The 25,985-nt window shown below is 48.0% G+C and overlaps 1 protein-coding gene across 3 annotated transcripts in view; it reads right to left on the bottom strand.

The window, feature by feature from the left end:
• Window positions 1-7,657: 7,657 nt before the first annotated feature.
• The window catches only part of ETS1 (ETS proto-oncogene 1, transcription factor), a 67,036-nt gene continuing 48,708 nt past the window's right edge, over window positions 7,658-25,985 (bottom strand). For all 3 annotated transcript variants that reach the window (XM_036860328.1, XM_036860329.1, XM_036860327.1), the window contains 2 exons: window positions 12,418-12,536; window positions 7,658-11,221 (listed from right to left, as the gene is read on the bottom strand). In XM_036860328.1, coding sequence (XP_036716223.1) covers window positions 11,006-11,221; window positions 12,418-12,536 — 335 coding nt within the window. In that variant the 3' untranslated portion in view covers window positions 7,658-11,005. The remainder of the gene's footprint in view (window positions 11,222-12,417; window positions 12,537-25,985) is intronic.

The raw sequence follows: 25,985 nt of genomic DNA, 5'->3' as shown, positions 1-25,985 counted from the left end.
GAATGAGTGAAGGCTCATTCACGTCTGAGATCTTTGGCTGATCTGCATCGTGGTGGGGACTAATTACTGCCAATTGTAGCACTCCTGGGTTCTACCTTCTGACGTGGAAAAAAGGTCTGCTGGGAAGCCAACTAAAACCAACACAGAGCCATTTATTGCACACTTGTTAGGAAGCCACCAGGAAGGCCTACCCAGGCTGGTTTTTAAACACATACACACTCAAATCTTCTTTCCTCTCGCAGCCAAGAACAGCCAGCCATGGGTTGAAAAGCACAGGTTCACCTTCTCAGTCACGAGGGAATGCTCCCTGAGGGTCAGAGTGGGATTTTGGAGAGAGTGAGCTCCATTCCATTTTGAACTGTCTGACCTTCCCCGGTCCCAGAAGCAGAAGCAAGAGGAGAACGAGAAAGGGGACAGGACCGCTTCCTGTATGTTAAGTACTGTTCTATGCACTTAACATGAATTATTATATTGATCCTCAAAATGGACCTATGAGGTAACTGTTATTATTGTGATTTTGTGGAAACTGAGATGCAAAGATATTGAGTAGTTTATTGAGTGAGGGGGTCAGGATTTGAACTCTGATTTTAACTGATTGCAAATGAGCTTTTTTCATCATCAGCAGAAAAATTGCTGGCTCACAGCAAATGTCCTTTCAGGGCAGTCATCTCAAAATTTTTCTGGCCCTATACCCCCATCAGTAAATATCTTCAAGCACCACCTCCAATCGATGCATATTTATTTGTAGATTAGATGCACTAGCTAGTATCTATTAGCATTGATTGATAATAATATTAGTGCCCGGGGCACTGATGCTTATTGACGACAATGAATGGAAGTCTATATTTAATATAGTGTTGGTAATTTGGAAACTTTTTTGGGCCACATGTAATTAAATCATTGTTGTCTTAACCTCCCTATATGGATGACAAGTAATCTGTTCCACGGGTTGAAGAAGTAATCCGGCTTTTCTTTCTTGTCTTCGTGTGCCTGAATTGTTCCTATCGTCTACAATCCAGTTTCATCGCAGGAAACATTTTAAGCCCCTTGTCCATTTTGTGAGGATCGTTTGGTTAAAATTAGACATTCTGGGTTGTAAATCTACTCGTTGTGTACACGTAAACCTTAAAACACCATAATTTGCTGAAACAGGGGCAGCAGTGTAGACCCCCTTCTATGTTGCATGATCCCACCTTGGCCTGCAGAGCTTTGAGTGCCTGCAGAGAAGCCAAAGGAGGCTGACCAAAGGCACCGAGGTGGATAAGCATATTCCTTAGTAGTAAATAAAAGTGCGTCTCCTATTTTCAGAGTGAAAATAAATAGGAATCAAAGTCCTCCCATAGTCCATGTCTTATTCTGTGCCATCCCTGGAGTGTGCACTCCCCCACAAGACCCCTGCTCCAGAAGAAGTGGACATGATAGTCCTGAGTTGCCCCTCACTGAAGGCTGAGGGCCTGGGCGAGGGAAGCAGCCTGTGAAGAGCTGGGCGGGTCGGTGGGGTGCGGGCACAAGAAGGAGGAGAAACGTCAGTGCTCAAGCATCGGCAGGAGCAAAGCTCGAGGGCTTGGAGGCCACACCAGCCATAGGTCTTGGGCCAAGCCCAGCAGACCCCCATCCTGGGAGGGTCACGTGGGCCCCGACGGCCTGGTGTTCTCGCCTTCATCCTTTCTGAGCCCCGCTCTTTCAAAAGCCTCCCTGGCAAATGCTTGAATCCCAGGGCAAATGGAGATGCTCTCTACAGCACAGTGATCCCTTAAGGTTTGTTTTCCAAGATGGAAAATAAAGGCATTTCAGCCCTTCCATGGATAAAAATAACTTGCCGTTGATTTTGAAATTTCAAAATCATTTGTCTCCCGCAGACCACCCCGTACAATGGCACTTTGTGAGCGAGAGACCCTGTGCAGAGGCCACCAGGCCCGGGGTCCTCCGCCTGCCGACGGGAGGAGACGGCGAGGGCTTGGAGCCGGCCCAGCGTTGCTGTTGGACGTCATTCAGAAGCCCCCGCTGGGCGGGGGGAGCCCACAGAGGAACACAAACAGAGAGAAGAGTAGTGGAAAACGCTGAGTCCTGGAGCTGGCCAGAACAGCGTCCGCCTTTCCAAGCCCGGAGCCAGTGCTCTGCCCACCTGCAGCTGCGACAGCAAGCTGGCCGTGCCAGGCAGGGAAGCCTTGGCACTAGAACCTTCTGTCCTGAGGCCTGGGAGGGCGGAGCAGACACACCCGACTCTGCAGACAGCCCCTTCAGGGCCCTTACCCTGAATGCCGAAGCCTTCTCCTTGTCCCAGGAATCCAGGGGAGAAAACCGTTCTCCCAAAAGGGAGAAAAAGGCTTTCTCGAGCTGTAGTTTCTCATTTACTACTGGGTCCCTTTATATAACACTTACTATGTGTCAAGCGTCAGCATATATTAAATGGCAATCACCGTACCAATCCTGTGCCGTTGGTACTATTATCCTTATTTCAGGGATGAAGAAATCGAGACACAGAGAGGTTCATTAACCTGCCCAAAGTCACACAGCCCCAAAGCAGCAGGGCTAGGACTTAAAGCCATGCAGTTTAGCATCAGAGTTCCTACTCTTAAAAAAGTCACTGCCTTTTCTCTGCAGCCTATGACATTTCCTCTCTAGACATATAAGATGAGAGACAAAGAGAGGAAACTCAGGTGGAGAATAAAGGGAATGGGTGAGAAAAAGAGGAGGCGTTACCAAGAACTGGCATAATAGAGAGATTTAAAAAAAAAAAAGCAGGAGCCTGTCAGTCTCAGAGACTGATGCAGTGTGAGACCAAGATACAGAGATGGTAAGATGGCCGGGTAGTGAAGGGAAGCTGTCACAGAGCTGGTCAGACCCCTGCTCTTTCTCCCGCGCCGAACGGGATTCTGGGAATAATGCTCAGCCATCGCGAAGCAAGGGGGGCTGAGACAGCTCCCAGCGGGCGGAGGAGGGACCACTGGAGCAGAGAAACCAACACCTCCTCTTTCTCTTCAATTCCAGCCTGGGGTGGAGGCGGGTGCCCTGGGCCCCATGGAGGTCAGCACCCTGATGAGGGGAGACAGCCTATGTCATCCCACGGGGAGGCCTGTCACACCCATCTGTAAGCTAAATAGCTCTGGTTCTCAGAAGGAAGGGAGGGTAGGAAGGAAAGAAGGAAGCGAGGGAGGGAAGGAGGAAAGGAAGAGGTGGACTCTTTCTTGCCTGTGTTGGAGGGACAAGCCCTCAACCTTCACTGGATACCTAGGGTTGGCCTTGGAGTCAGCGGAGCTAAGACCTAATTGTGCCTCTGTCACCAGTTAGCTATGGGACCTCAGACAAGTAACCTAAACCCCCTTCATCTACACCATGAGGGGACTGGGTTTACCTCTAAAGTTCTTTCCGGATCTAACATCCATGCACTGGGGATGTGGTGGCCGAGCGCAAGGACTGTAATAGTCATCCTCGGGTACCTCCCGCATCCCAGGGCCCGCACAGCAGCCTACCCGCCACCCACCCACGCCAGCCACCCACCCAGTCCCAGGGGCTCCATCCCCTGAGCACCTTGCTCATCAGCTCCCGGCTGACACTCCGGCAGGCTTCTCTTCCCAACAGATGAAATCGTTTTCCAGCTGCTCTCTCTTCCTCCATCCTTGTCCCCTCTGATCTGTTCTTGCTCTACAGGCAGAATAATCCTTCTAGGCACAGATCGGGTCATGTGACTTAGCCCGTGGGAAGATCCTCAGGGTCCCACCTTACTCTCACCTGGCTCACAAGGCCCTGAATGATCTCCTCTCCATTCTCCCCTCCTCAACTGTCACCACGACTCCGTCGCACCCTGTGCTGTTTCCACAGAACCACTTCCAGACTGAGAAATGGAATATTTCCTGCCAGGTCAGTAAACAAAGGATGTGGCAGTCATCAGCCGTTGCGGCCACAGCCTAGGTGAGCTGGTGAGCCCTGAGGGAACTCAGGGAGGAAAGAATACCTGCCATCTAGCAGCCATCAGGCTGCAGCCACTCCCCACGGTGCACCCTGAGGAGACTCGGGATGAGAAAGCACAGGACACTGGCCCCAGAGAGCTGAGGTGCACATCAAAGGAATGATGTCAGTGATATATAAGCCTTCCACCCTCCCAGGATCCAACCTGAACATTGGCATTTAGCAGACTGTTGGAATCCATCAGAACTAATAGAAATTACTGTCATGATCAATTCTGAATCAATTTTATGCCAAGATGTTTTGCCTGGAAAGTGGATGAGATTTAATGAGTAGAGGAAGCAGTTTGGGGCTGGGAGGAAAGGGCATTAGAGTCAAGACTGAAATTTCAGGATTTGCCTGTACAAAGGTTAAAACTAGCCTGTTCCTGCCCAGGGCCAGCGTCTTGAGCTGACAGTGTGGAATGGGCCGGGAGAAGGTGGTGGCATTCTCTTGAGCCCCGGTAGCTCTCACAAGTGGCTGCTGGAAACCTCCTTGCTCCACCACGTGCTATCGTACGGAGAGACCAGAGCCAGCCTGACATCAAAGCTCTGGAAGACGCTATGGCTGAGAGCCCACTAGAGCCTGGATGGCGGGATAAGGGGTTAGGCGCAGGATTAGCAACTCACCAGGGCTTTGGGGATTGCCCAGCAGGTGCTGAGAGCGGCCACTGTTGAGCCCCCAGCGCTGCTCCGGGCAGGTGGCCATCACTGTCATTACCTTGGGCATCAGCACATTGAGGTACCCCAGGCAATCGAATGAAACTGGCTTTCCCAGGATGGAAATATTTTCCAGGAAAATGGAAAAAAAAACGAAAGGGATTGGGACATTCAGTAAAACAGGAAATGGCAATGACCAAGGGGCGGAGAGGCCAGGGCCACCGTCCCCAGCTAATCTGAAGTTCTCAATTCCCAATAAATGGGATATTTTTCCCCTCAATTTCAAGCCTTTTAAAATTTTCACTGGTCAATCAACACGTGCTTTTATCAGACTTTCTTAAATCCCTGCCTCATGGCAAGAGGAGCCGAGAAAGGACTTTTCTCTTCTGATATTTGTGGTTCTTTGGAGAGGATTCCTGCAACTGGGAGGAATCCCAAACAGCAGCGGACACCCAGCTGTGTGCTGAGTGGTAAGCCCATCAAAGGGCACAGGCCGGCCCTCGGAGGGTCAAGCAGCCCTACATCTGAGCTAGAGAAAGGCCTCTGTACAACTGAAGTTGCACCACAAACCACCACCCAGAGCAGTGCTGGGGAGAAGCAGAGGGTGGAAAGGGCTGTGGGAGTGGAAAAGCTTCCTTACTGAAAGAAGACTGTCCTTGTTCCACACTCGGTGTATGAAGCAACCCTCTTAGTAACCAGGGCTGTGGCTTCCATGGAAGGTGAGCCATCAGCCAGCATCATCACAGGGGACCTTTCAGAGCTCTTGGGTGGCCACATGGCGTCATGGAGACAACAAGGGTTTAGAAGTCAGATGGTTCTGATGAACCCGATGACCTCTTGTGCTCTCTTCCACTGCTGGTTTCCAGAATAAAGTAAGTTTCATGCCAAGTAAACATGGGAGGTGGAGAGATACCTTCAGGGGGTTGACAAACTCACATTCTACAGCAATGAGGCAGGGATGTAAATGTGTGGGGCTGAGCCACTGGAGACAAAACAGGAGATTCACGCGCACCTCGAAGGGGGCGGCCTCCACTGAGCGTCCATGGGTGTTTGCTTTACAGGAAGGACAGGATTCCAAGACCTCCCCATGGCCGTAGTGCCGGGCACTGTTCACCTGAGTTGCAGAAGTGAGTCCCAACGCTGTGAAGAACACAGTGAACATCTCTGAGGCACAGACTCAGTCCTCAGCCAACCTGTGTGTACCCTGTAGTCTCCACTGCCTGGCCTGTTTCACTCAGAGTACAAAGCACAATCCTCTTCCTTTTTCAGGTTAAAATAGTTATACTTCATTATACAGGTAAGCTCTTTTTGGTCATGATTTATTAATTTATTTTTAGCACGGGCGCTACAGCTTGCTCCAAAGCCATAGCAGTCTGGAGCCAGACTAGGCTTGGGCAATTACTTTACCCTACAACCGCCCAAAAGCCTGTCAAAATCTGTAGATTTTTGACCACCAGTTTCTTTTGAATGATTCCTCTTTTCCCTGCATCTCCTTCTCACCTTATCCCGTTCCCCCAAATGTGGAGGGAGTTTTAGAAGATACTGTCTCTCTACAACCCCAACTTCAATACGGTGGTCCCAGCAGTGTCATTAAGAGAGAGCACCAAAGCCCAGGTGTCTGAGAGTTCCCCAGCTAAACTCTAGCTCCTAGTTTGAGAAACAGAGACCTAAGCTGTTTTTGTTCCAGTGTATCTTGTATCTTTTAACCTGGTCAGCATGAAATCACATACTTTGGGGGAATAAACAGCAACTTGTCACTGAAGGAAAGTTCTCTGACCAAATCCTAGACTGAGGCAGAAACCCATTCTCTGTGTTCTGTGGATTCTGGGGGAGAAGAGCTTAGATGTGGCCTCGGGTTGGCTCCAGAGTTGTGGCTTTGCCCAGGTTGGCAGCTGAAGACTGAAAAATGTAAGGACCTCCAGCCGTCTCTCCACAGTGCCCCAGTGAGCGGCGGTGGCTTGACTGGGTTGTAGACCCGAGCCCTCCTCGCGGCCAGGCCGGCTCCCTGACCACTGGACCACACAGTCGGTGTTTAATGTGCACTCAGCAAACCTCAAGCTCCAGGCCTGAAGAAACCGATCTTCCAAAAACAGAGCTCTCTTTGTGAACAACTCAGCACAAATTCTCTTTCCAGCTGTGAGTTGGGATTTGTGTTGCAAATGCTGGTGTTAATTTAAAGACATACACCTTCCACAGTTCCAACAACAAGAGAAAAGCACCACGCAGGATGTATTCCTAAACCCTCCTCCCCAAAGCACCTATAAATACGATCGGATTGATGACATTGGCTGCTGGGGGCTCGGACGGATATTATCATTCCCAGTGTTCAGCCCCAGGGAAAGAGTTGGGGCCAAGGAGATGGATGGGATGGGTCCACATTGGCTCAGGACAAAATGAATGTCAGAAGGAGGGAGAAGAACGCTGTTCCTGAGCATGGACCAAAGATGTTCAACCTCCTGTGTTAATATCGGAAACTTTACCTAGTTGAAATCAAATGTTTATCTGTTGAGTCACTAAAAATTTTCTTCATGTGCCTCTTAGTCCTCCAGACACGATCAAAATGCGGTATGATGAGGCCGGGGACATTCCACAAAGGATGATACCACCTATTTCTAATTGGGATGTCACATTACACTTCCCCCTATTCCTATGATAGTTCTCACTTTGTTAGGAAATCTTTATCTGAAATGGTGTAGAGCAAGTGAGATCAGCAAGACGGAGTTGCGTTCCCTCCTGTGCTTGCCTCTGGTTGGTTAACCTGTCCTGCTTTCACGCATGAACCAGACAGGAAAGACTGAAGCCAAACCCACATCATTATGAATGAATTTCTTTGCTTTTAATCTCACACAGTTTAAAATACAATATGAAATCAGGCTACAGTATATAAAAAATTCTCCAGCAAAATGATGTGCCAGCATCAGCTACTAAAATAAACAAACAAAAAACTCCCCCATAAGAAATTTTTTTGCATTTAAAAAAAAACACATAGAAACTTACATCGCTACATCTCTAAGCTACCTCAGTTCTGATTTTTAAAAAGCACCTGCTTTTCCTTTTTTTCATCTTGCTTTTAAATTTTCAGCTTTTAAAAAATATAAATTATATGAAAATACAAGTTGGAAAATAGTCAAACACAATATAACATCTTTTTCACCCCTATACTTCCGAGCTTAAAAAAAAAGTATTCTAAAAAAAGTTCAATAACTGAGGCAGTATTCCTGATAGAGATAATTTCCTTTTAATATATATATTTTATATATGTATATGTATACATATATTTATGGTTCCTCGAAACTTCTTTGGAATGTAGATAAGAGTTCAACGCATTTATATAGACCCCAACAGAGAAAGCAGCATGCACAGCATGACTAGAATAGAGAAGGTGTCATTTTCACCGTGAAGATTAGGCAGGTTAATGCTCTAAAACCCAGAGTGTTCGTCTCCAAAGTGAGGAAAAGCATATCTGATCTTTGAATGCTACCTCCAATCCCCAAAGCCACACAACCAGGGCTCTGTGTAGGGAAGTCCCTCCCCTGAATGCAGAAGGGAACAAAAGTGACCCTGAACCCTACAGCCAAAACCAACACAGGTTAAGGCATCTCCAGGAAAATAAGAGTTTCACCCAGCTCAACCAGATTTGCCCATCCTTCCTCTGAAGTTAACATGTGTTTGTTTTTTTTTTTTTTTAAAGCAGAACTCCAACAATTCTGCTACATTTCCAGTGTATAAACCACCCACCACTCTTCCTGGGATGGTCTCTGGCCTTTGGACAGAAGGAGAAAAAAGCATCTGGCCAGATCGACAAAGCTGTCTGAACTCATACACTATCTACAAATAGTGAAGACGGTGCACTGAGAGAGAAAGGGCATCTGAGCAAACAAGCAGCTGAAGAGCATGAGGCAGTACTTGCTTACATCTTATCTGCGAGGGAACTACGGCAGGACTCACACAGGGAATTCTCAGCATCAGTTTGCAAGGAGAGGTTGTTGATGAGTTGAGAAAGTGATTTTATGCCTGGCGGCAAACAAGCAGTGACCGATGCCCGGCCTTGGTCCTACTCTCACCCACCACTGAAATGTGGAAAGACTTCACAAGAAAGCCCCGGGATTATCTCAGCTGCAGTTTTGCATGTCTGCAAACACACGCGCGCACACACACACACAAACGCATGCACGCACACACACGCGGGCGCACACACATCTTTGCCAGTGCCCAACAAAGATCACATAATCTAAGAGAAAACAATGTAGTCCAAACAGTTCTGCCTAACACTCCCTGAGCAGCTCCTAAAATATTTCGAGAGCTTCATTAAGGCACCTGCATCCGGAAGAAGATCAAAATACACAGCTGGGCTAAATTCAGCCTTTGCTTTCCAAGCAGACGCTCCGATTTCTCAGCATGAGGAAACGCGTGAATCACAGAGCTAAGTTCCTGATAATTCGGGGTCTGCAAGAGGACCTGGGAGAAAACAATCCACTTTCTTGAAGCTACGCTAGAAGGTAGTTAGTACTTCCAGTTTCTCAGCTGGAGCCCGTCCTAAATGTTTCTTCCTCTTCCTCACTGAAGCCCGAAAAGCCATCCCTCTGTCACCTTCCTTTGAATCAGGCACCTGTATAGCCGGGGAAGGGGGGGGATCCTAGTTGTATGAGGCACTTTTCCTCAGTGGTCAGATGTTGGTCCACCCTCCCCAAACTCCATTTTCAGATGACCCTTTACAACACCACAGTTGATTATGTTTGTAGTTCAACTTTGGGAGAACTAAAAATAGATTTGAATCCCATGGACCACCTTATTCCTACACCCTAGCTCCTCTCCTAATAGTTCCTATGCCTTCAAGTCTTCCTCTGCAATTACTAACCTTCACTTACCCTGTGCCAGAATAACGGATCCAAAGCACGGGGCCCTCATCGCATCTGCCCTATGCACCTTGCCTGCCCACCCAGTCTCACCTGACAGCCGACTCAGCTGCCTTAAACTCTTCAAAGGAAAGCCTTGCACTTCTCCCAAAGACAGCCAAGCCCCATTTTATTCATAGGCTCCCTTCATTTCCACGGCTCCTAAAACTCAGGACATCTAAATGGCTTTATCAGACGCTCTCCAACTCATGTCATGTCTGTAGTTACTCTTTCACTCACCCATCAGAAAGCTGTACATCTCTCTCTACTGAACAACAGAGTGGGGGAAAGCAATAAATGTGGGATGCTGGGAAAATAATACACAAAGGAGAAAGTACAGAGTGTTAGTTGGGAATGACATGCATTCAGGACTTATTTCTTAAGGCCTGAGGGGTAATGCCCACGCATACAGATTTTATTCCAAGTCACGTACGTTACAGGCCTAAAACCAGTAAAGAACCAGGTCAATCTTCCCCCTTCGATCCCCTTTCCATGACTTCTACAGTGCTCCTACATTTACTGTGGTCCAAAACCAGGGCTGCAAAATACATTCAGTTCGAAGACTTAATGCTTAGCTCAACGTTAAGTCCAAACTCTGAGAATCCACTAATGACAAGTAAGTAGAGGGGTGTGATCACAATTTTTAAAAATTATAGGTGAAATTCACATGCACAGTTCCGTTGTACCCAAATCAGCCCTATTTCTTCCTCCATACATCAGTCACATGAATTTGGGATCCCTGATCTCAGTGACAGCGCTTTGTCTTTCCAGTGGGGTCTATATAAACAGTTTCCTTTCACTGTGACAGAATCCTCAGCCAGCAAATAAAAACAAAATCGCGTGGTACAGCGATACTGAGACCACTTTAGAGCTTAAGACGATTTTTAAGAAAAAAAAAAAAAAATACTGGCACAAAATTTAATAGAATAAATTTTAACACAAAAACAGTTTTGGTCCCTCCCCACTGAAGTCCATCTTTGTTTGGAAAGTAGAATAAAAGGTAAATAGTCCTTGGTTTTTAGTGCATCCCCCCAAAAAAGGCTTTACCCCACCTCCCTCTTTTTCACCCTCCCAGACCTAACAACAAAAGGAAATTAATTGCCTTTTATTAGTCTCATGACTCCTGATGCATCAATTTCTTTTGCTAATAGGTCCGTAACTCAAGACACATTTTTTTTTTATGGATGATTTTTTAAAAAAATGATTGGACACGTTTGTTTCTTCCTCCCTTAAGCCAGATCCTTCACGCTTCTAAGAAGGCCCTTGTCTCTCTCCTGAAAATCCGCTCAAGAATTTCCTGTCCCACCCACCCCACAAGTCCTGGTTCTCCTCCTCCAACGGCGCACAATTGATTATAGCTGCAGCTTACTTAGCTCCCACCCCTGAATGTAAAAAAATGAGTTCTGGAAAATTAAAAATAGAATAACAATTAAAAATTAAGAGTCCGACCAACGTGGTTGTTCTTTGAAATGTCTCAGCAGAGTTTCTCCGGCCCCTCGGTGTCCATCACTCATCGGCGTCGGGCTTGACGTCCAGCATGGCGTGGAGCTCCTCGGGCGTGTACCCCAGGAGGCTCTGCAGGTCACACACAAAACGGTACACATAGCGTTTACCCGCCGTCTTGTGAATGATGTTTTTGTCATAATAGTAGCGAAGGCCACGGCTCAGTTTCTCATAATTCATCTTAGGTTTGTTTTTCCTTTTTCCCCATCTCCTGGCCACCTGCAATTTAATTTTAAAGAAAGGAAGAGGGGTAAACATCTACAGGATAATCCAAATATACATGTTTATTTGCCTGCACCCGTCCATGGTGACCCATGATGTTCAAGAGAGGGTCAGAGATTCAGGTACATAGAAGTTACTTCTCTGACCAATCTTTTCTGAATTCCAAATCTCAAGGGTTGGGCAACCATGACAGTGAAGTTGATTCTTTGAGTTGATGAAAACACAGTGACCCTGAACTTCTAGGGAATGGAGTTAAAGCATCTGATATTAAAAAATAGAAAAAGAAAAGCAACACTGTAGTGTCTCCTCTTACCCTGTATTATGAATAGAATGTCCTTGCTTTGAAAGCATGAAATCTAATGCAAGGGATGGACGGCTGAGCTGCAATCACACCTGCCTTTCATCAACAGGAAGCATTTTTTTTTGTACCGGGCACAGGGCTCCTCACGTCTGCCGGAACAGAGAGGGTGTCTCTCTTGTTCATTGTTCTTTATCCTCAGAATTGGGCGTGGCACAGAGCAACCACTCGCCAAGCGTTTTTGTTTTGTTTTTGTTTTTGTATTGAAGTATAATTGAGTACAATGTTGCGTTAGTTTCAGGTGTACAGCAAAATGATTCACTTTTATATATATATATATAACATATATATATATATTCTTTTTCAGATTCTTTTCCCTTAAAGGTTATTACAAAATACTGAGTAGAGTTGCCTGTGCTATACAGTAGGTCTCTGTTGGTTACCTATTTTATAAATAGTAGCGTGTATATGTTAATCCCAAACTCAATTTATTCCTCCTCCCCTCACTAAAGCATTTGTTAATGAAAACACAATGTGCAAATTGTACCAATCTTCCAAGGCCTCTCAAATTGTCAGACCCCTTCCATAGTCACAGAGTCACAAGACCAGGGAGGGTGCAAAGTCAGAGAAAGCAACTCGTGTCTACAAAGGACCTACTAGGTGCCAGGCACTTTACGGGCATCATATCAATTAATCCTGGAAAACAAATGGCCAACGTAGATATTTTCACTATTTTCCAAATGATGAAACTAAGGCTCAGACGAGGTCACCCAAGTAGCAGGTGGCAGAGCTGGGATCTGAACCCTAGAAAATGTCATCAACCCCACAGAACCCATCTCCAGAGCTCTCTCTCATCCTCCCTCAACACGAGACTCTGAAGTCACTCCCTTCTTACCTCATCTGGGTCAGAAAGCTTGAATTCCCAGCCATCTCCTGTCCAGCTGATAAAAGACTGACAGGATTTATCGGTGAGTAATTCCAGAAGAAACTGCCACAGCTGGATTGGTCCACTGCCTGGAGACACAAGCCATCGTGAATCATTACACCAGACGCTCCACACTCTCAGCAACTAATCCCATCACAGGGCACTCCCGACCCCTCCGCTCTCAGCCCATCAGCCAGGGGAAAAGGAAGGCAACACAGAGCACAAGCGGTACAGGAGGTGCTAGGAGCTTGAACGGACTGAACAGGTGAAGAATTCCTACCAAAACAGCCTTTAAGACAGAACAGCAATTGCCTTATTTGGATCGACTTAAGGGTCAGTCCATTTTCATTGCTAAGCAAACTCCAGAAAGAAAACACTCTATCGCTCCTCTGAGATATGCTAAGGCAGCATAATCTTTTTTGCCTTCAAAAACGAAGTCATTATTTTTGCCTTACGAAGTACTCAAGGTAGGAACCAAGGAATGCCTTTGCCAGTTCCAATCAGAAGTCAAAGCCCATAAGCACCCTCTAGATAAGGGAACCTCTGGCCCCTGATTTTCGAGGGAGAAGGATCACTACCCTAGGGTGATCTAACAAGGGAACAGAAGTTAGATGTTCTTTTGATCATAATATTCCTCTCTCCCACCATCCCGTCCCCCAGGCCACCTACCGGCAAGCACCCAAACCAAGAAAGGGAAGATAAGCACTTTGGGAAGAACTAACTTGAAATCTTCAGAGGTCAGGTGAGGACTGTCTCAGAAATTCTCCATGGGTTCGGTATACTCTAATTTATACACATACACACACACACACACACACACACACGTCTCTTGTCTTAGTCATCAACGTCGCCAAGATCTTAGTTCTACAAGGCCTGACATACTCTGATTATCAATTTACCTTATGCTAAAAGCTTTATGCTACATAGATTTCCGTCTAGGACAGCTTTCTACTCAGAAATGACAATGTTGCCTGTGATTCCTACCTAGTTTACGCATGTAGCTAGAGAGACAGATATGGCTTCAATAGTCCATGACGCTTGTTACAAGTCTACACTGTGCTTTATAACACCATCTCAGAAGCAATCTGGACACAGTGTGGCTAGGAAAGACTCAGTCCATGTAGATGAAGAAAGCCTGGCACGCTCTAACTCACACAGGAAAACTTGACTTTTTTTAGACTCTAATCCTCAGCGTGAGTTTCAAATTTGTCTGATCCAAAGTAAATTGAGATTCAATAGGAAACAAGCTTTACGTTGCCTCTCAGTCTAAAAAAGAAATGTCCTTTATGACCTCTAAGGGCAAACTTTCGTTATGTCTTACACGTCTATAAGGCATGTTCACATGCACCATTTTGCTTGCTCCTACAAGCCACTCTCTACCCTCCTTATAGGCAAGGCACACTGGGCTGACTGTTTCCATTCTACTGGCGCAGAAAAAGGTGCTCAGAAAAGTGATGTGACGTTGCTCCAGGCACAATTAGAAAATGGTGGGCCTACTGCCCGGGCCTTGACTCCCAGGCACCAGGGTAACCTTGATGGACGCCTATGAGCAAAACAGCAGCTGGTTTGGGAGCTTCCTTTGAGCTCTGGGACAGCCAAAGGAAGCAGTTGCTATAGCGACAGCTTCCTAGTGGTCCCTCCTCAGCACAGCCCAAGCTCAGCAGGGAAAATGAAATATCTCTACCTCACCCTCACTCTGAGTACTTTAAACCCATCTGCCAAGAAATACCTTACACAAATTCTAGAATTAAATGATTCAGCAAATGCCTACAAAATATATTAAACGTTTGAGGAAACAGTCCCAGGAACTACACTGGTAAAGCCTTACCCTTCTCTGTTTCTACCCCTCGCTGAAAAACAATTTCCTGGACAGCTTGGACACATTTGCAGGTTTCTTAGCAGTTGAATAGTCACCAGCTACCACCCTCTGCCTGGAGTAATGTCCTAAAGTGACTTCCTATGAGGAATCACTAAGAAGTCATCCGGACGGACAGGAGTAAGAAAAGAGATTTCTATTAAGAAATGCTATGGAATTTCTGGTGGCAAAATAATAAGAAGAAAGCAGTTATAATAGCCCTTGTGACATAACAGGTTCCCTGAAGAAGTGGAGAATGAGTATAGATACCCACGGGATCCCTGAAATGAGACACGTATGGAAAAATCAACTACTACAGTCCAAAACTATGTAAATAAGCCAGGGAGTTCACGGTCCTCTCCTGGGTCGATACCACATACCACAGACATGAGAGAGAGCGGGGTGCTGCTTTCAGACACCTGGCAAAGGAAAATATGAACAGCAGCTATGATTTTTCGTGTACCTACTATGTACCATAGTAACATGTGATGCCTTATAGCATCTTATTTATCCCTCACAGTAAGTCCATGCGTGGAGGCTGCTGTTATCGTATTCGTTTCTCCCACTTTACAGCAGGGAAAACTGACCCGCTGTGCGGCTATATAACCTGCCCAAGGCCGCGCAGGTCACAAGTGGTGTGGCTGGAACCCAGGCAGCCTGACCCCCAAATTCTTCATCTCGACACTCCACTGCCCCTAGGCAAGACCAACACGGAAGCTGGCATCTAAACTGCCCGTTGGCTGCAGTGGTCCCAGGGATCAAAGGACCCGGCTTTTTAAAAACATCTCTTCCCCGCCTCTCACAGCAAGCAGTCCAGGACACTGGGTGGCCAGTGGTTCTCCTGACAGTCGTCACTAGTGACCTTGGTGTCCACCGCCACAGGTGACACTTCCAGCCCAGGCAGGTCCCCTCGTGGTCGCCATTAGTCTATGTAACTTCATTATTTCTCCCCCCACTAGTTACCTTAAAACCTCTCTCACACTACTTGTCTTAAAATCCCTTTGGGGAGACAAGGGGGCTAATTATGCCAAGCTGAGGAAAGGGAAACAAATATGGGGATTCTCGTCCCCAGGCAAGTCCTGGCCGTTGGCTGGGAACAGCACGCACAGCCCGAGTCTGGGGAGGGAGGTCCAAGAGCCACCTCCGTCCCCCACCTCGAGACGTGTGACCATCAATTGGGGAAGGGGCTGTGATTAGCGTCGCCGGGACCAGCTCACGAGGAAGGGACGTCAGACAGAGCTATTCCTGCTGCCACTTCCCGAACTGAGATGTCCGAGCCGCAGGCCCTGCAGCTCCAGACCGTCCTCTGTGTGCATCTGACCCCTGGTGTCTGTGGATGTGGCCGAGGGCGGGGTGCGCCCCTGCATGTGGGTTTTTTCGCTTTTCCCTCATTGTGAGTCTTCCTTTGCTCATGAGGAACATAAAACTGACATCTGGGAACTGGGAGCCCAGGTCCTAGGTGTGGTGTCCTCTCTTTTTTTTTCCTATTTACAGAAGGGAAGAGGGGGGATAAATACGAAAACCAGATGCCTAAAGAAAGCACAGGCCCGGGATGGCGAGTCTCTGCTGGGCGGCACAATAGCAAAGTCAAAACAGCGGTGACGTCAGCTCAAGGCTCCTTCCTCAGTTCTTGAGGAAAATTCCAGCCAGCCCACCCAAGCCAACCGCGCACACAGGGCTCCCACCCAGGGCTTTCTGGAAGTTGCTGCTAACCCTTCAGAAAGCCCTCACGGTGACCCCGAATGAAAGGGATCCGTGATGCCGCCCAGAGATTCCTCTCTTGTACACTTCTGCTGACACCCCGACCCTCCTTTTGGCTGTGGAGGTAACAGAAATGGGAAGGACATGGGGTTCTTTTGCCGGCCAGAAACGCTGGGTCAGGGCAGGAATGCGGGCGTCAGGATGGCTCGTCCGCCGGCTGGACCAGTGGACAGTCCAACGCGGGAGCCTGTTTCCACAACAACGGGGTTGCGGGAGGGCCTGGGAGGGGAAATCAGGGCCACCTGACAGGCCAGCACTTGGAGGTGGCTCTGGGATCCCTGGTGACACTGACCTCCTGGCCAGCACCCGAGTCCAGGCCCAAGGGAAGTTCTCAAGCCCCGGACTTGTGCAAACAATGGCTGAGGCTGGCCCTCCCGGTCCGAGCTCTCCTAGGGGCTGTTTCTGCATCACCTGGAGTTGGTCTGCTCAAATCCTCGGGGCCGGGCTCCACCCCGTGCCCTCCCTCCGACACGCCCTCACGTGGTGAAGCCTTTTCCTCTATTTTCCTGGCACCTCCTCTCCGCTCTGGGCCCAGGCCCACACACCCACCCAACCGGACTGTGGTCCCAGTGACCTCTGTCCCAGGGAGCAGAGAGTGGTACTAAGAATAGTGCCGGTCATGGGAAGGGGGAGCTCACACACCAAATGTGACTCACAATGGTGTCCCTGTCCGGGGGCCCCGAGGCAGTCAACGGTGGCCTTCACCAGGCTGCCCTGGGGTGTCACACTTCAGGAATCCAGTGGCATCACTGGGAAACTATGCTCCAGAGCTCTGAACCGCAACAACAGAGGGGTCCCTGTTAGAAGGAAGTCTCTCCCCCAGGCGGTGCGGGAGGGAGGGCCCCTGCCGCGCTCACACACCCCCCCCTGCCCCGCCGTCGGCCCCCTCCCTGGCCGCAGTGGGGAATTTCCTCTGACTGCTTTGTTCTTCTCGGCTTCTGGGGGGAAGAGGAAAATTCTTAGTACAACACTGACAGTCTTGATCTGAAGACTATGACACAATCTCAGAAGAGAGAATATCAGGTGGGTACCTGGAGGGACCCCAGGCCAGCAGAGCAAGTCACACGAGGATGCCTCCCTCCAGAGGGGACCCTCAAAGCAATTCAAATCCAAGGCTACCGTCCCTTTTTTTGTTAAGGCAAAGCTTGTCAAGTAAAGTCTTACTCATTTGGTTGTTTATGTCCCTTCTCTTTGTCTAGGGACTGGGAGATCCCCATCTACCTCAATGAGACAGGGCTGGTTATTTAAAAGCCCCTGCTTTTTCAGTCCCTTGCTCCGAGGCTAAGAAGTGAGCAACTCAGGTAAAAGGAAAGCAACAGGCTAGGATGGGATGTTAGACGCTCCAGATGCTCAGGACCGTAATTCTCTCCATGTGGCCACGGATAGGTATCTTCTCCGTTTCTAGGCTTGGGGGTTGCCTGCCATGGCAATGAGCTCGCTGCTCGTGAACCGGGGTCAGGGTGGGACTTCAGTGTTTCCTTTCCAGTTCAGCTGCAAGTTCTCACTCTGTCACCTGTGCCCAGCGCGAGGCTAACACACAAACGTGGAGCCCGGGGCAGCGGCTCTCTCGGGCAGCCTCCCATCATGCTTTGCTTGCACCAAGACCGGCTCTGACAGCTTTGTTCTCCCTGCATCTCTCTCACCACTAGAACACATGCTCCAAGGGCGGGGACTGTGTGTTGTCACTGCTGTAACCCAAAGCCTGGGACGGTGCCTCACCAACAAACACCAGCTATCAAAAAGCTATTTGCTGTTAAGTGACTCCAGCTGTTGGTTCCCTGCAAGCCTGGGCTGCGTCTGATTGACCCTTCTGTGTTCAATGCCAGGCCTGGGACCTCGTCTCGGACACGTGCTCGGTAAACATTTACTGAACTGCACGATTCAAAACAACCCTCCTCTGCAGAAAGGTGTCAGGGTTTAAAACAGTGACCCAAACTGCTTCTCTCTATTAAACTATATTTGGGGCCAAACAATATGGGTGACTCCCAGGCTACGTTTCATCAACCTGGGCCCCAAAATAAAAACGACCACACCTCCTGTCCTTTGGGGAATTCATTTGCTACTTTGAGAATCTAATCTCTGTAGCTCGACTCTCAAAGTCAAATACCTCAGTGTGGGCAGGACACCACATTTATTTTAACCTATGAAACTCTCATGGTTGGTCACCCTTGCAACAGGGTTCACTCTGCCCCAATAGCACACATCTGACAGGTGGTCCTAAAACAGAGGAACGGGACCGACTGGCCCCTCCCTTTCACCCAGGTGTCTCTACCCACAGCCAAACGATGATGGCAAAAACAGAACACTCAAATCCAGAAATGACCCATCTGTTCACAAGTGTATCTGTCTTTCAAACTACTGCAGGAGTGCCCACCTCTGGGGGTGGTGGGTCACCCCAGAGTCTAAGCATCACCCCCTTCTTGTCACCCCTCTTCTAAATTATCATTCACAAAAGATCTCCAAGTCCCTGTTTCCATTCAGTCCTTATGAAATGACGTTTAATGACAAATTGAACAGAAAGCATCCTGTCAGGCTCTTGCCCTCTGGGCCAAACTCAGCATGAAGCTGCACCGTCTTCTGCCTGAGGATGAATGAGCCAAGAGATGCACTGCTGGATGGTCTGGGGCCCAGAGCACTGGGATTTTCAAAAGAAGGAAGAGTAGAGACTGCTTGATACTTTGGCTTGGCTTTGTGCCTGTAGGTGCCTTTTCCCATTTCTTCTGAGTTATGTCCCTCCTTTGCCCTCAACTCAACCCAATTTCACCTCATCCCCAACACAATCTGTATATGTACGATACATTCTGTAACTGGCCAAGGTGCCTTGGTTCAACGAATCACTGTAGATCAATATGTTCTATACACATGTTCCTCTATCAATGGCTAGTAACACAAGGGCAGCAATCAGGGATGTGAGTTCCAATAATTCAACTCATAACCACAAACAACATTCTAACAGGCACTTGAAAAACACACCTCATGAACGTCATGAGGGACAACATGTTCCTGCCCTTGTGTTTATGCATTGCTGGTATAGCCAGGATCCTACAATGGAAACAAGTTAGAAAACAATTAAAACCAGCTTTTAATGTCAAGTCCGTGTCTCTGACACGTTAGACCAAAAGAAAGGAGGAAGCATTTCAAAAAATTTAAACAAACAAACAAAGATGTCAGGCATTGGACATACTGACAGAGAGATAGCAGCAGATAGTATCCTATAAAATGAAAATATATACATGATGGTGGGAAATGCCCAAAACAGGGAGCCAAGTGTCTAGAGCTTTGATCCCAATTCTTCCCTGATTCACTGAGCGATCTCATGAAGCTGGTTAACCTCTCTGGGCTTTAGTTTATCTATCCCTAAAATGAAAATAGTTATCCCTGCTCCTCTCTACTTTATAGAGATGTAGATTAAGTCCCTACGATTAAAAATAAACATAAATATAAATATATGCATATATATAAAGAGCTGACCACAGCGCAGGGAAGTTTGGGAACAAAATAAAACACGACAATGGAGGGAATCCCCTGGTGGTCCAGTGGTTAAGAATCTGTGCTTCCACTGCAGGGGGCACGGGTTCGATCCCTGGTTAGGGAACTAGGATTCCACACGCTGTGCGGCGCAGCCAAAAAAATAAAATAAAGTAATAAAACACAACAATGGAAGAATTAAACAACAGAAAAAAATATTTTTAAAAGCAGACTTTTCAAAAGGAAAACAAGAGGAAAAAAAAGATGGAGTTGAAAAAAAATAGCAAAAGCACTAGTTCAAATTCAATTCTTCTTCCAAGAATTCAACTGGCCTTTTATATGGCAACTTTGAAAAAGGAGAAAGTTAGAAGCTAAGACAAAATGGTTAAAGTAAGTGTAAGTGTAAAATGTTTTAAACACTGTAGATGAGAATAACCAGTTCAGGTTTTTGAAAGTGAGGGATAACTCTGAAGTTCTTGCTCTAATTCAAAGTAGGCAGGCACAAAAAGACAGAACAGATGCAAACTGCTTTGCAAGTGAAAGTATCACCGACATTTATGGTTTGGGGAAATCTTGGCCACAGACAGACTTAGATCCTCTTTCCCGCAGTGCACGTTTTCCCCTCCTAATCATTTATACTCATCACCAAAGCACACTCCACCTCATAATTATGTAGGGCTGAGCTAGAATGAGTCCAGCATTCCCCACAAATGTCTGTGGCTTGGCCCTAGACACAGATCCCATCAGTATTAACGGAAGGAAGAGCAGAAAGTCGTGTCCAGCTATCAGTGTCCAGGACAGTCTGGGCAGCGCGTCTGGTTGGCTGGCAATGGGTCGGCCGGGCCGCCCCACCTGGGAAAGACGAAAGTGAGGCTCACTTGAGTCTGCCTGGGGCCTGAGAACAAGACACTTAAGTGTCTGGAGGAAAGGCCCTTGTTTTTGCCTGGGCTCCTCACACCTGCATGTGTGCAAGTACACATGTGTGGGAGTGGCCGCAGGGAAAGGAGACGGTTCCTCTCTTAAAGGGGCAGCCTGTACTCAAATGCAGGCACCTTTCCTCCAAACCCAAGAACTCTGCCTAACCACGTTCAATCTGCCACTCAGACACACACTTGGACGGTGAGGCAGCAAAGCTCAAGCCAGGAAGTGGGTTTCTTTACAGCTTTTCCTCCTGATGTCTTCGAGGTAACTGATTGTTTTAAGAAGTCACCAGAAATGGGTAAGGTTTGGATTTGAGGGTACGGAGTGAAAATTTTGTTTAGAAACCAAACAAACCAAAAAAAAGCTTTCTGTCACTAATGTAAATGTCAAAACAAAATGCCTTCCTAAGTATGTAGGTGACAAGAAGAAAGAAGGATGTCTCACTGATTAGAACTAGAAAATAGGACTTGAGAGTTCTGAAGCCTGGACCTTTTCTAGTAGGTTCTCAAATGCAATCTGAGCTTTAGTTTATCCTAGGGAGTAAAGCTTCCCCCTCATACCAAGTTTCCCCCTCGAGAAATGACTAGTTAACGTATTCAAATTCTTGGGGAGGTGACTAGATCCTAAGCCATCATTTGAGCATATAACTTTTCAAGTCTTTATCTAGCAAATAATTTCTGAACACCCCTCAAATGTAAAGCATGGTAGCCAGATTGGGTGGAATAACAGAAGAGGGTATTAAAAGCAGCGTAGAGGCAGCAGCAGAAACACTTCTGTTCCACCACAATGGGATGAGCTGAAAAGGCACTACCCACGCCTTTAAAGAACGAAGGAGCGAGAACCCAGCCTTGAGGGGCCTTCACGAGAAACTGCACCCATCTCAGCTCTGAAGGTCAAACACCTCCACGGAGCCAGCCCTAAGAGCACCTCTCCCGCCGAACAAGTCCCAGCCTCCTCACCGAGTTCAGACTTTCACATTCACCCACCTTAGGACAACTTTCACTCTCATTATCTCTCAGGGAGAGGTGAGTCACACAGCAAACAATGCAGTTCGGTGAGTTAAAGTCAACAATAGGCACTGAATCCAGAAGCCTGTCATGGGCCACCAAGAGCGTCGGGACCGTGGTCTAGAGTCCTGCTGTACGACCAGCCAGACACCACGCTGATCAGTCAGGGATGCTGGGGCCATGACCACATGCTGCTGGGCCCTCTGGCCACAGGGAGCATATGTGACCCCATCTACCCTGTCCCCACCAAGGTCAGGCTTCCTGGGGCTGCTCCAGCCAGGGATGGCACAGAGGGCACATGAGGCCACTCCTGCAAGACAGAGAGCATGGTACCCTGTCCCCACCTACCCTGTCCCCACCAAGGTCAGGCTTCCTGGGGCTGCTCCAGCCAGGGATGGCACAGAGGGCACGTGAGGCCATTCCTGCAAGACAGAGAGCTCCCCCACTGGGCAACTCTGACCGAGGATTCCCATCAGCCTGGCCACACCTCTCTTGGAATTGAGCTGCAGTTGGAGGCTCTTCCTACAAATCTCCTGCCCACCTGCGGCACAGCCTGAAGGCTCCCCTGCCGTCTCTTCCTCTTCCCACTGTGTCCTTCCGATGTTCTCCCCCGAGGCTAATCATGCCTCGGCATCTGCAGACCCAAACTAACATGCTACTAATGTTGGATATTTTCCTACAAATTGTCTGACATTGTGAAAACCTGTGAGAGGCCTCTCCTTTGTTGTTTGCTGTGTGACTTTGGGCTAGACTTCTTCCCCCTCTGAACCTCAATTCCCTCCTTTGTACAATGAGGATAACAGATTTTTTCCTCATGTGGTCATTGGAGACAGTTAAAAAAAAAAGAATGCGTATGAAAGAGTCTATCTAGCACATAGTAGGAGCTCATGACACATGTGGGTTGAGCTGAATAGCTGAAGTGACCTAATCTGATATTAAATATTGGCTGTGCCCCCAAGATACTGCCCGGAATTACTGGAATTCTGTCAGTCAAATCCATCATCCCCTGACCTCGAAGAATGTACAACTGTATTGAAGGACAGAAGGTCTGGAGAATAATACGAAACAGTGGTAACAGCTAGCACCTAGAGGGTGCTTCCTGTGGACCTAGCACTGTGCTGGGTGCTTTCCATAAGCTATTCATGTAATTCCCACAATAATCCTAGGAGATAGGAACTCCTATTATGACCATTTTGCAGATGAGAAAACTGAGGCACAGAGATGTCAGCTTGCCCACAGTCACGCAGCTGGTCAGTGGCAAAGCCAGGACACACTCAGGCTGTCCATGCTCTTAACCCCACCACGATGAAGCCTCTGCAACATACCCAGTGGTCAAACAGCCTGGATGGTCTCCTCTCATGTGCTTAACCTGGATTTAAGTCTGAAGGCATAAAAGTGACAGACAGGGTGCTGATAACCATCCCATCTGTAAGCATCACATGAAAGCCACTTTAGGGAGAAGAGGGAGGGATATACAGAGGCCCTTGAACAACAGGGGTTTGAACTTCATGGGTCCATTTATACGTGGATTTTTTCTTTATAAATACACTGGAAAATTTTTTTGTAGATTTGCAACAATTTGAAAAAAACTCAGACAAACCGCATAGCCTAGAAATATGGAAAGACTAAGAAAAAAGTTAGGTCTGCCATGAATGCATAAAATATACGTAGATGTACATAGAACAGACAAAACATGCGTAAATCGACTGTTTATGTTAGCAGGTCAACAGTAGGCTAGTAGTTAAGTTTGGGGATTACACTCGGATTTCTGACTGCGTGGGAGTCGGCGCCCCTCGCCCCTGTGGTGTTCAGGGGTCAATTGTAGCACCTCTGAAATGGAGTCTCCACGCCGAGGAGCCACTGGTCCATCAGCGTCCAGAGCGGCAAAGGCACCCAGGGAGCCAGGAGATGCCAAGGGGCGAAATCGGGGCCACCTGACAGAGCCCGTCCCAGCAGAGGCTGCGGGAGTTCCCAGGCCGGCTGTTCAAGGCCGACAGGACCTGTGTGGATGCCTCGGCAACACACTGGCTGAATTTTGTTCAGTGGAAACATCTGACTTCAAAGACAAAAAGGTGGAGCTTCAAAGTGGAGACAGAGTGGAATTCCAGAACCGTCACCACCCAGTTCCACCACTTGGAGTTAGATTTTGTTAAAGAAACAGTGACCCAAAAAATGGGAGACTCAGAGACTCCTTTAAAGCTGGGGGGGCTGGGTCCCCGGAAAAGATGGGTCATCGTGTAAGGTTCCTGCCTCCTAATCCAGGCACCCACAGGCCTCAGGGAGTTGGAACACCAGGGTCTGAGATCTGTTTTGTAAAGGATGAAGGGGCCTCTCTGGCCCAAAGGCAGCTCGCCGGAGCTACTGTAGCTGCGTCCAGACCCCGGGGTGGCTCAGCCAGCTGCGGTCTTCAAGGGCAACTGACGGAAAGGGGGAAACTCCCTGTCCATATTTTCGAAGCCAGTTAGAAGAAAAAAGTGAATAGTGAGGCCAAATCCTCCCACCGTGTGATCTTTTCCACGGGTGGCAGATGCTTAAGAAAAATGGTCCCAAAGCGAACCAGCCAGGAGGCGGAAGCAGTGGAATGCCCACGCCGGCAACACCAAGGGGCTTCTGCCCCCCACCTCCAGCCCAGAGGTGCCAGGGAGATCTCCTTCCCCGGGCTCCAAAGTATTTCCCCAGCAGCCTCATAACTGAGCAGCATGTTAACCGGTTACTCCAGTGAGATCCCAAATGCACGCCACACACCCCCTTAGGGCCCAGCGCCAAACACAGCACAGAGAATGAGAGCGCCCCGGCTTCCGGCAGCAAGCCTCCGTTTAGGCTCAGGGGGTCTGTCTGGCTTCCTACAGCCTGCTACCCACAGGGGCCTGTGAGCAGGAAAGGGAAGATACTCTGTCTCTGCCTTTCTCACTGCCAAGCTCTTTTCTTCCCAGCCACCCAGGTGCTGCCCAAGGATGGTCTACACCAAGACTGTGATGTTTCCTGCAAGCCTGAGGCCAGGCCCAGCCTCGCCTGGGCTGAGAACCTCAGGGCCCCTGTAACAGGCAGTACTGCACAAAACAGGCACCAGAGTTCTACACTCATGTCAGCAAGCTGGTTCTTCTTGACTTTAGTCAATTCACACCCTTATCGCAACAGCAGGGACATGGAAAGACTATATTCCAGAGCCTGGCTCAGGGAATAACCACCCTCCCCCAATTATAAAACTCCAAGCTGTTCCTAATAACATACCCACCTGTAGAATAGAATTAGAATCTTCTGCACAAATTCACATTGCACGACTCCTCTGCTCTGGTGACGCACCACCCCCCTTCCTCATCAGTGACTTAGGCTCACACCAGAAGCTTCCTTGGTGGTTGTTTGTACCTGAGGACACTGGGGTGATTTTGCAATCCAGCTTTCCGTCAGAAAACTGTGATTTCAGGAAATGCCATCCAATCTCAGGTTTCATTCTGAACTGAAGGGCTTTGAAGCACTTCCTTTTGCAGGAAAGTTGTTTATTTTCAAATACATGTTTTAGCAGTAGCTTTAGGTTCCTGAACCCTAAAACTCAGTGACCGGTCAGATGCCCCAGGTTCTGGGCATGGCCCAGGGACTCTGTTATTGTGTGACGGCAGACGGGCTCTAATTTATCTACAAAATAGCAAGAAGAAGGTTTATCTCAGGCCAAAAGCAACAGGGGAATACCTAGGGCTTCTCTTTCTACAAGGCTGGTACGGCTTCGTGCGATGTCTCACGCAAAAATATTTGCAAGTTGAATTCCTGATAGTCCCATATTGAGCCTTTAGGAGACTGAGGGATCAACTATTCACAAATCTGCCCAGCATGGTAAAACATAATTTCGTTATAGTTACTGACTAGCTTTGGGCTTAGCTTTTCTCAGGCTCCAGGATAAAGAAGAGACCCTCACCACTTCATCAACAATTACAACACAAAGCTAGGGCTTCTCCTAGACAATGACAACACGATAGTTACCAGCAGGCCTGCCCCATACCAACCGCAGAAGTGATAGGAAAGGATTCCTTATTTGTAGCAACAAAAGTCTGGCAATCTGGAGTGAAGTCCTATAAAGCTGATTTACAGACCAATAGCTCCACCCCCTCCTGCCCCCAACACCCCCCTCCCCCTCCCCCCAACACACACAGTGTGAATTAGTGACAAGCAAGAGACAAGACTCTTAATCTACTCTATGGGAGCAACTGAGATAACCAATGAGTGTTCTCATTCTTTAAGAGGGAGAAAGATTTCGTACTCAGGTGAGACATCTGGCACTTAAGGTTCAATTCAAGAGCTACCTTCCTGCAGAAGGCCTGGAATAAGTCCTTTTTGGTGCCTCAGTTTCATCATTGATAAAAGGGGCCTGGAGGGACAGAGAGGAAGGGAAAATACTCTTTGACAATCCAGCATATTATTCTACACCTGCTGAAATGGAAAAAAAAAAAAATCAGAGATGTCCATGTTTGTCAAGGATCTACAAAGCATTTTGTTTAGGTCCATCAAATACATAGAAAACACCAGGCCACTTC

Source organism: Balaenoptera musculus, chromosome 8 (genome assembly GCF_009873245.2).
Source record: "Balaenoptera musculus isolate JJ_BM4_2016_0621 chromosome 8, mBalMus1.pri.v3, whole genome shotgun sequence".
Taxonomy (NCBI): domain Eukaryota; kingdom Metazoa; phylum Chordata; class Mammalia; order Artiodactyla; family Balaenopteridae; genus Balaenoptera; species Balaenoptera musculus.
Note: the sequence above shows the minus strand (reverse complement) of the source record. Positions and strands in the feature narration are given on the sequence as shown.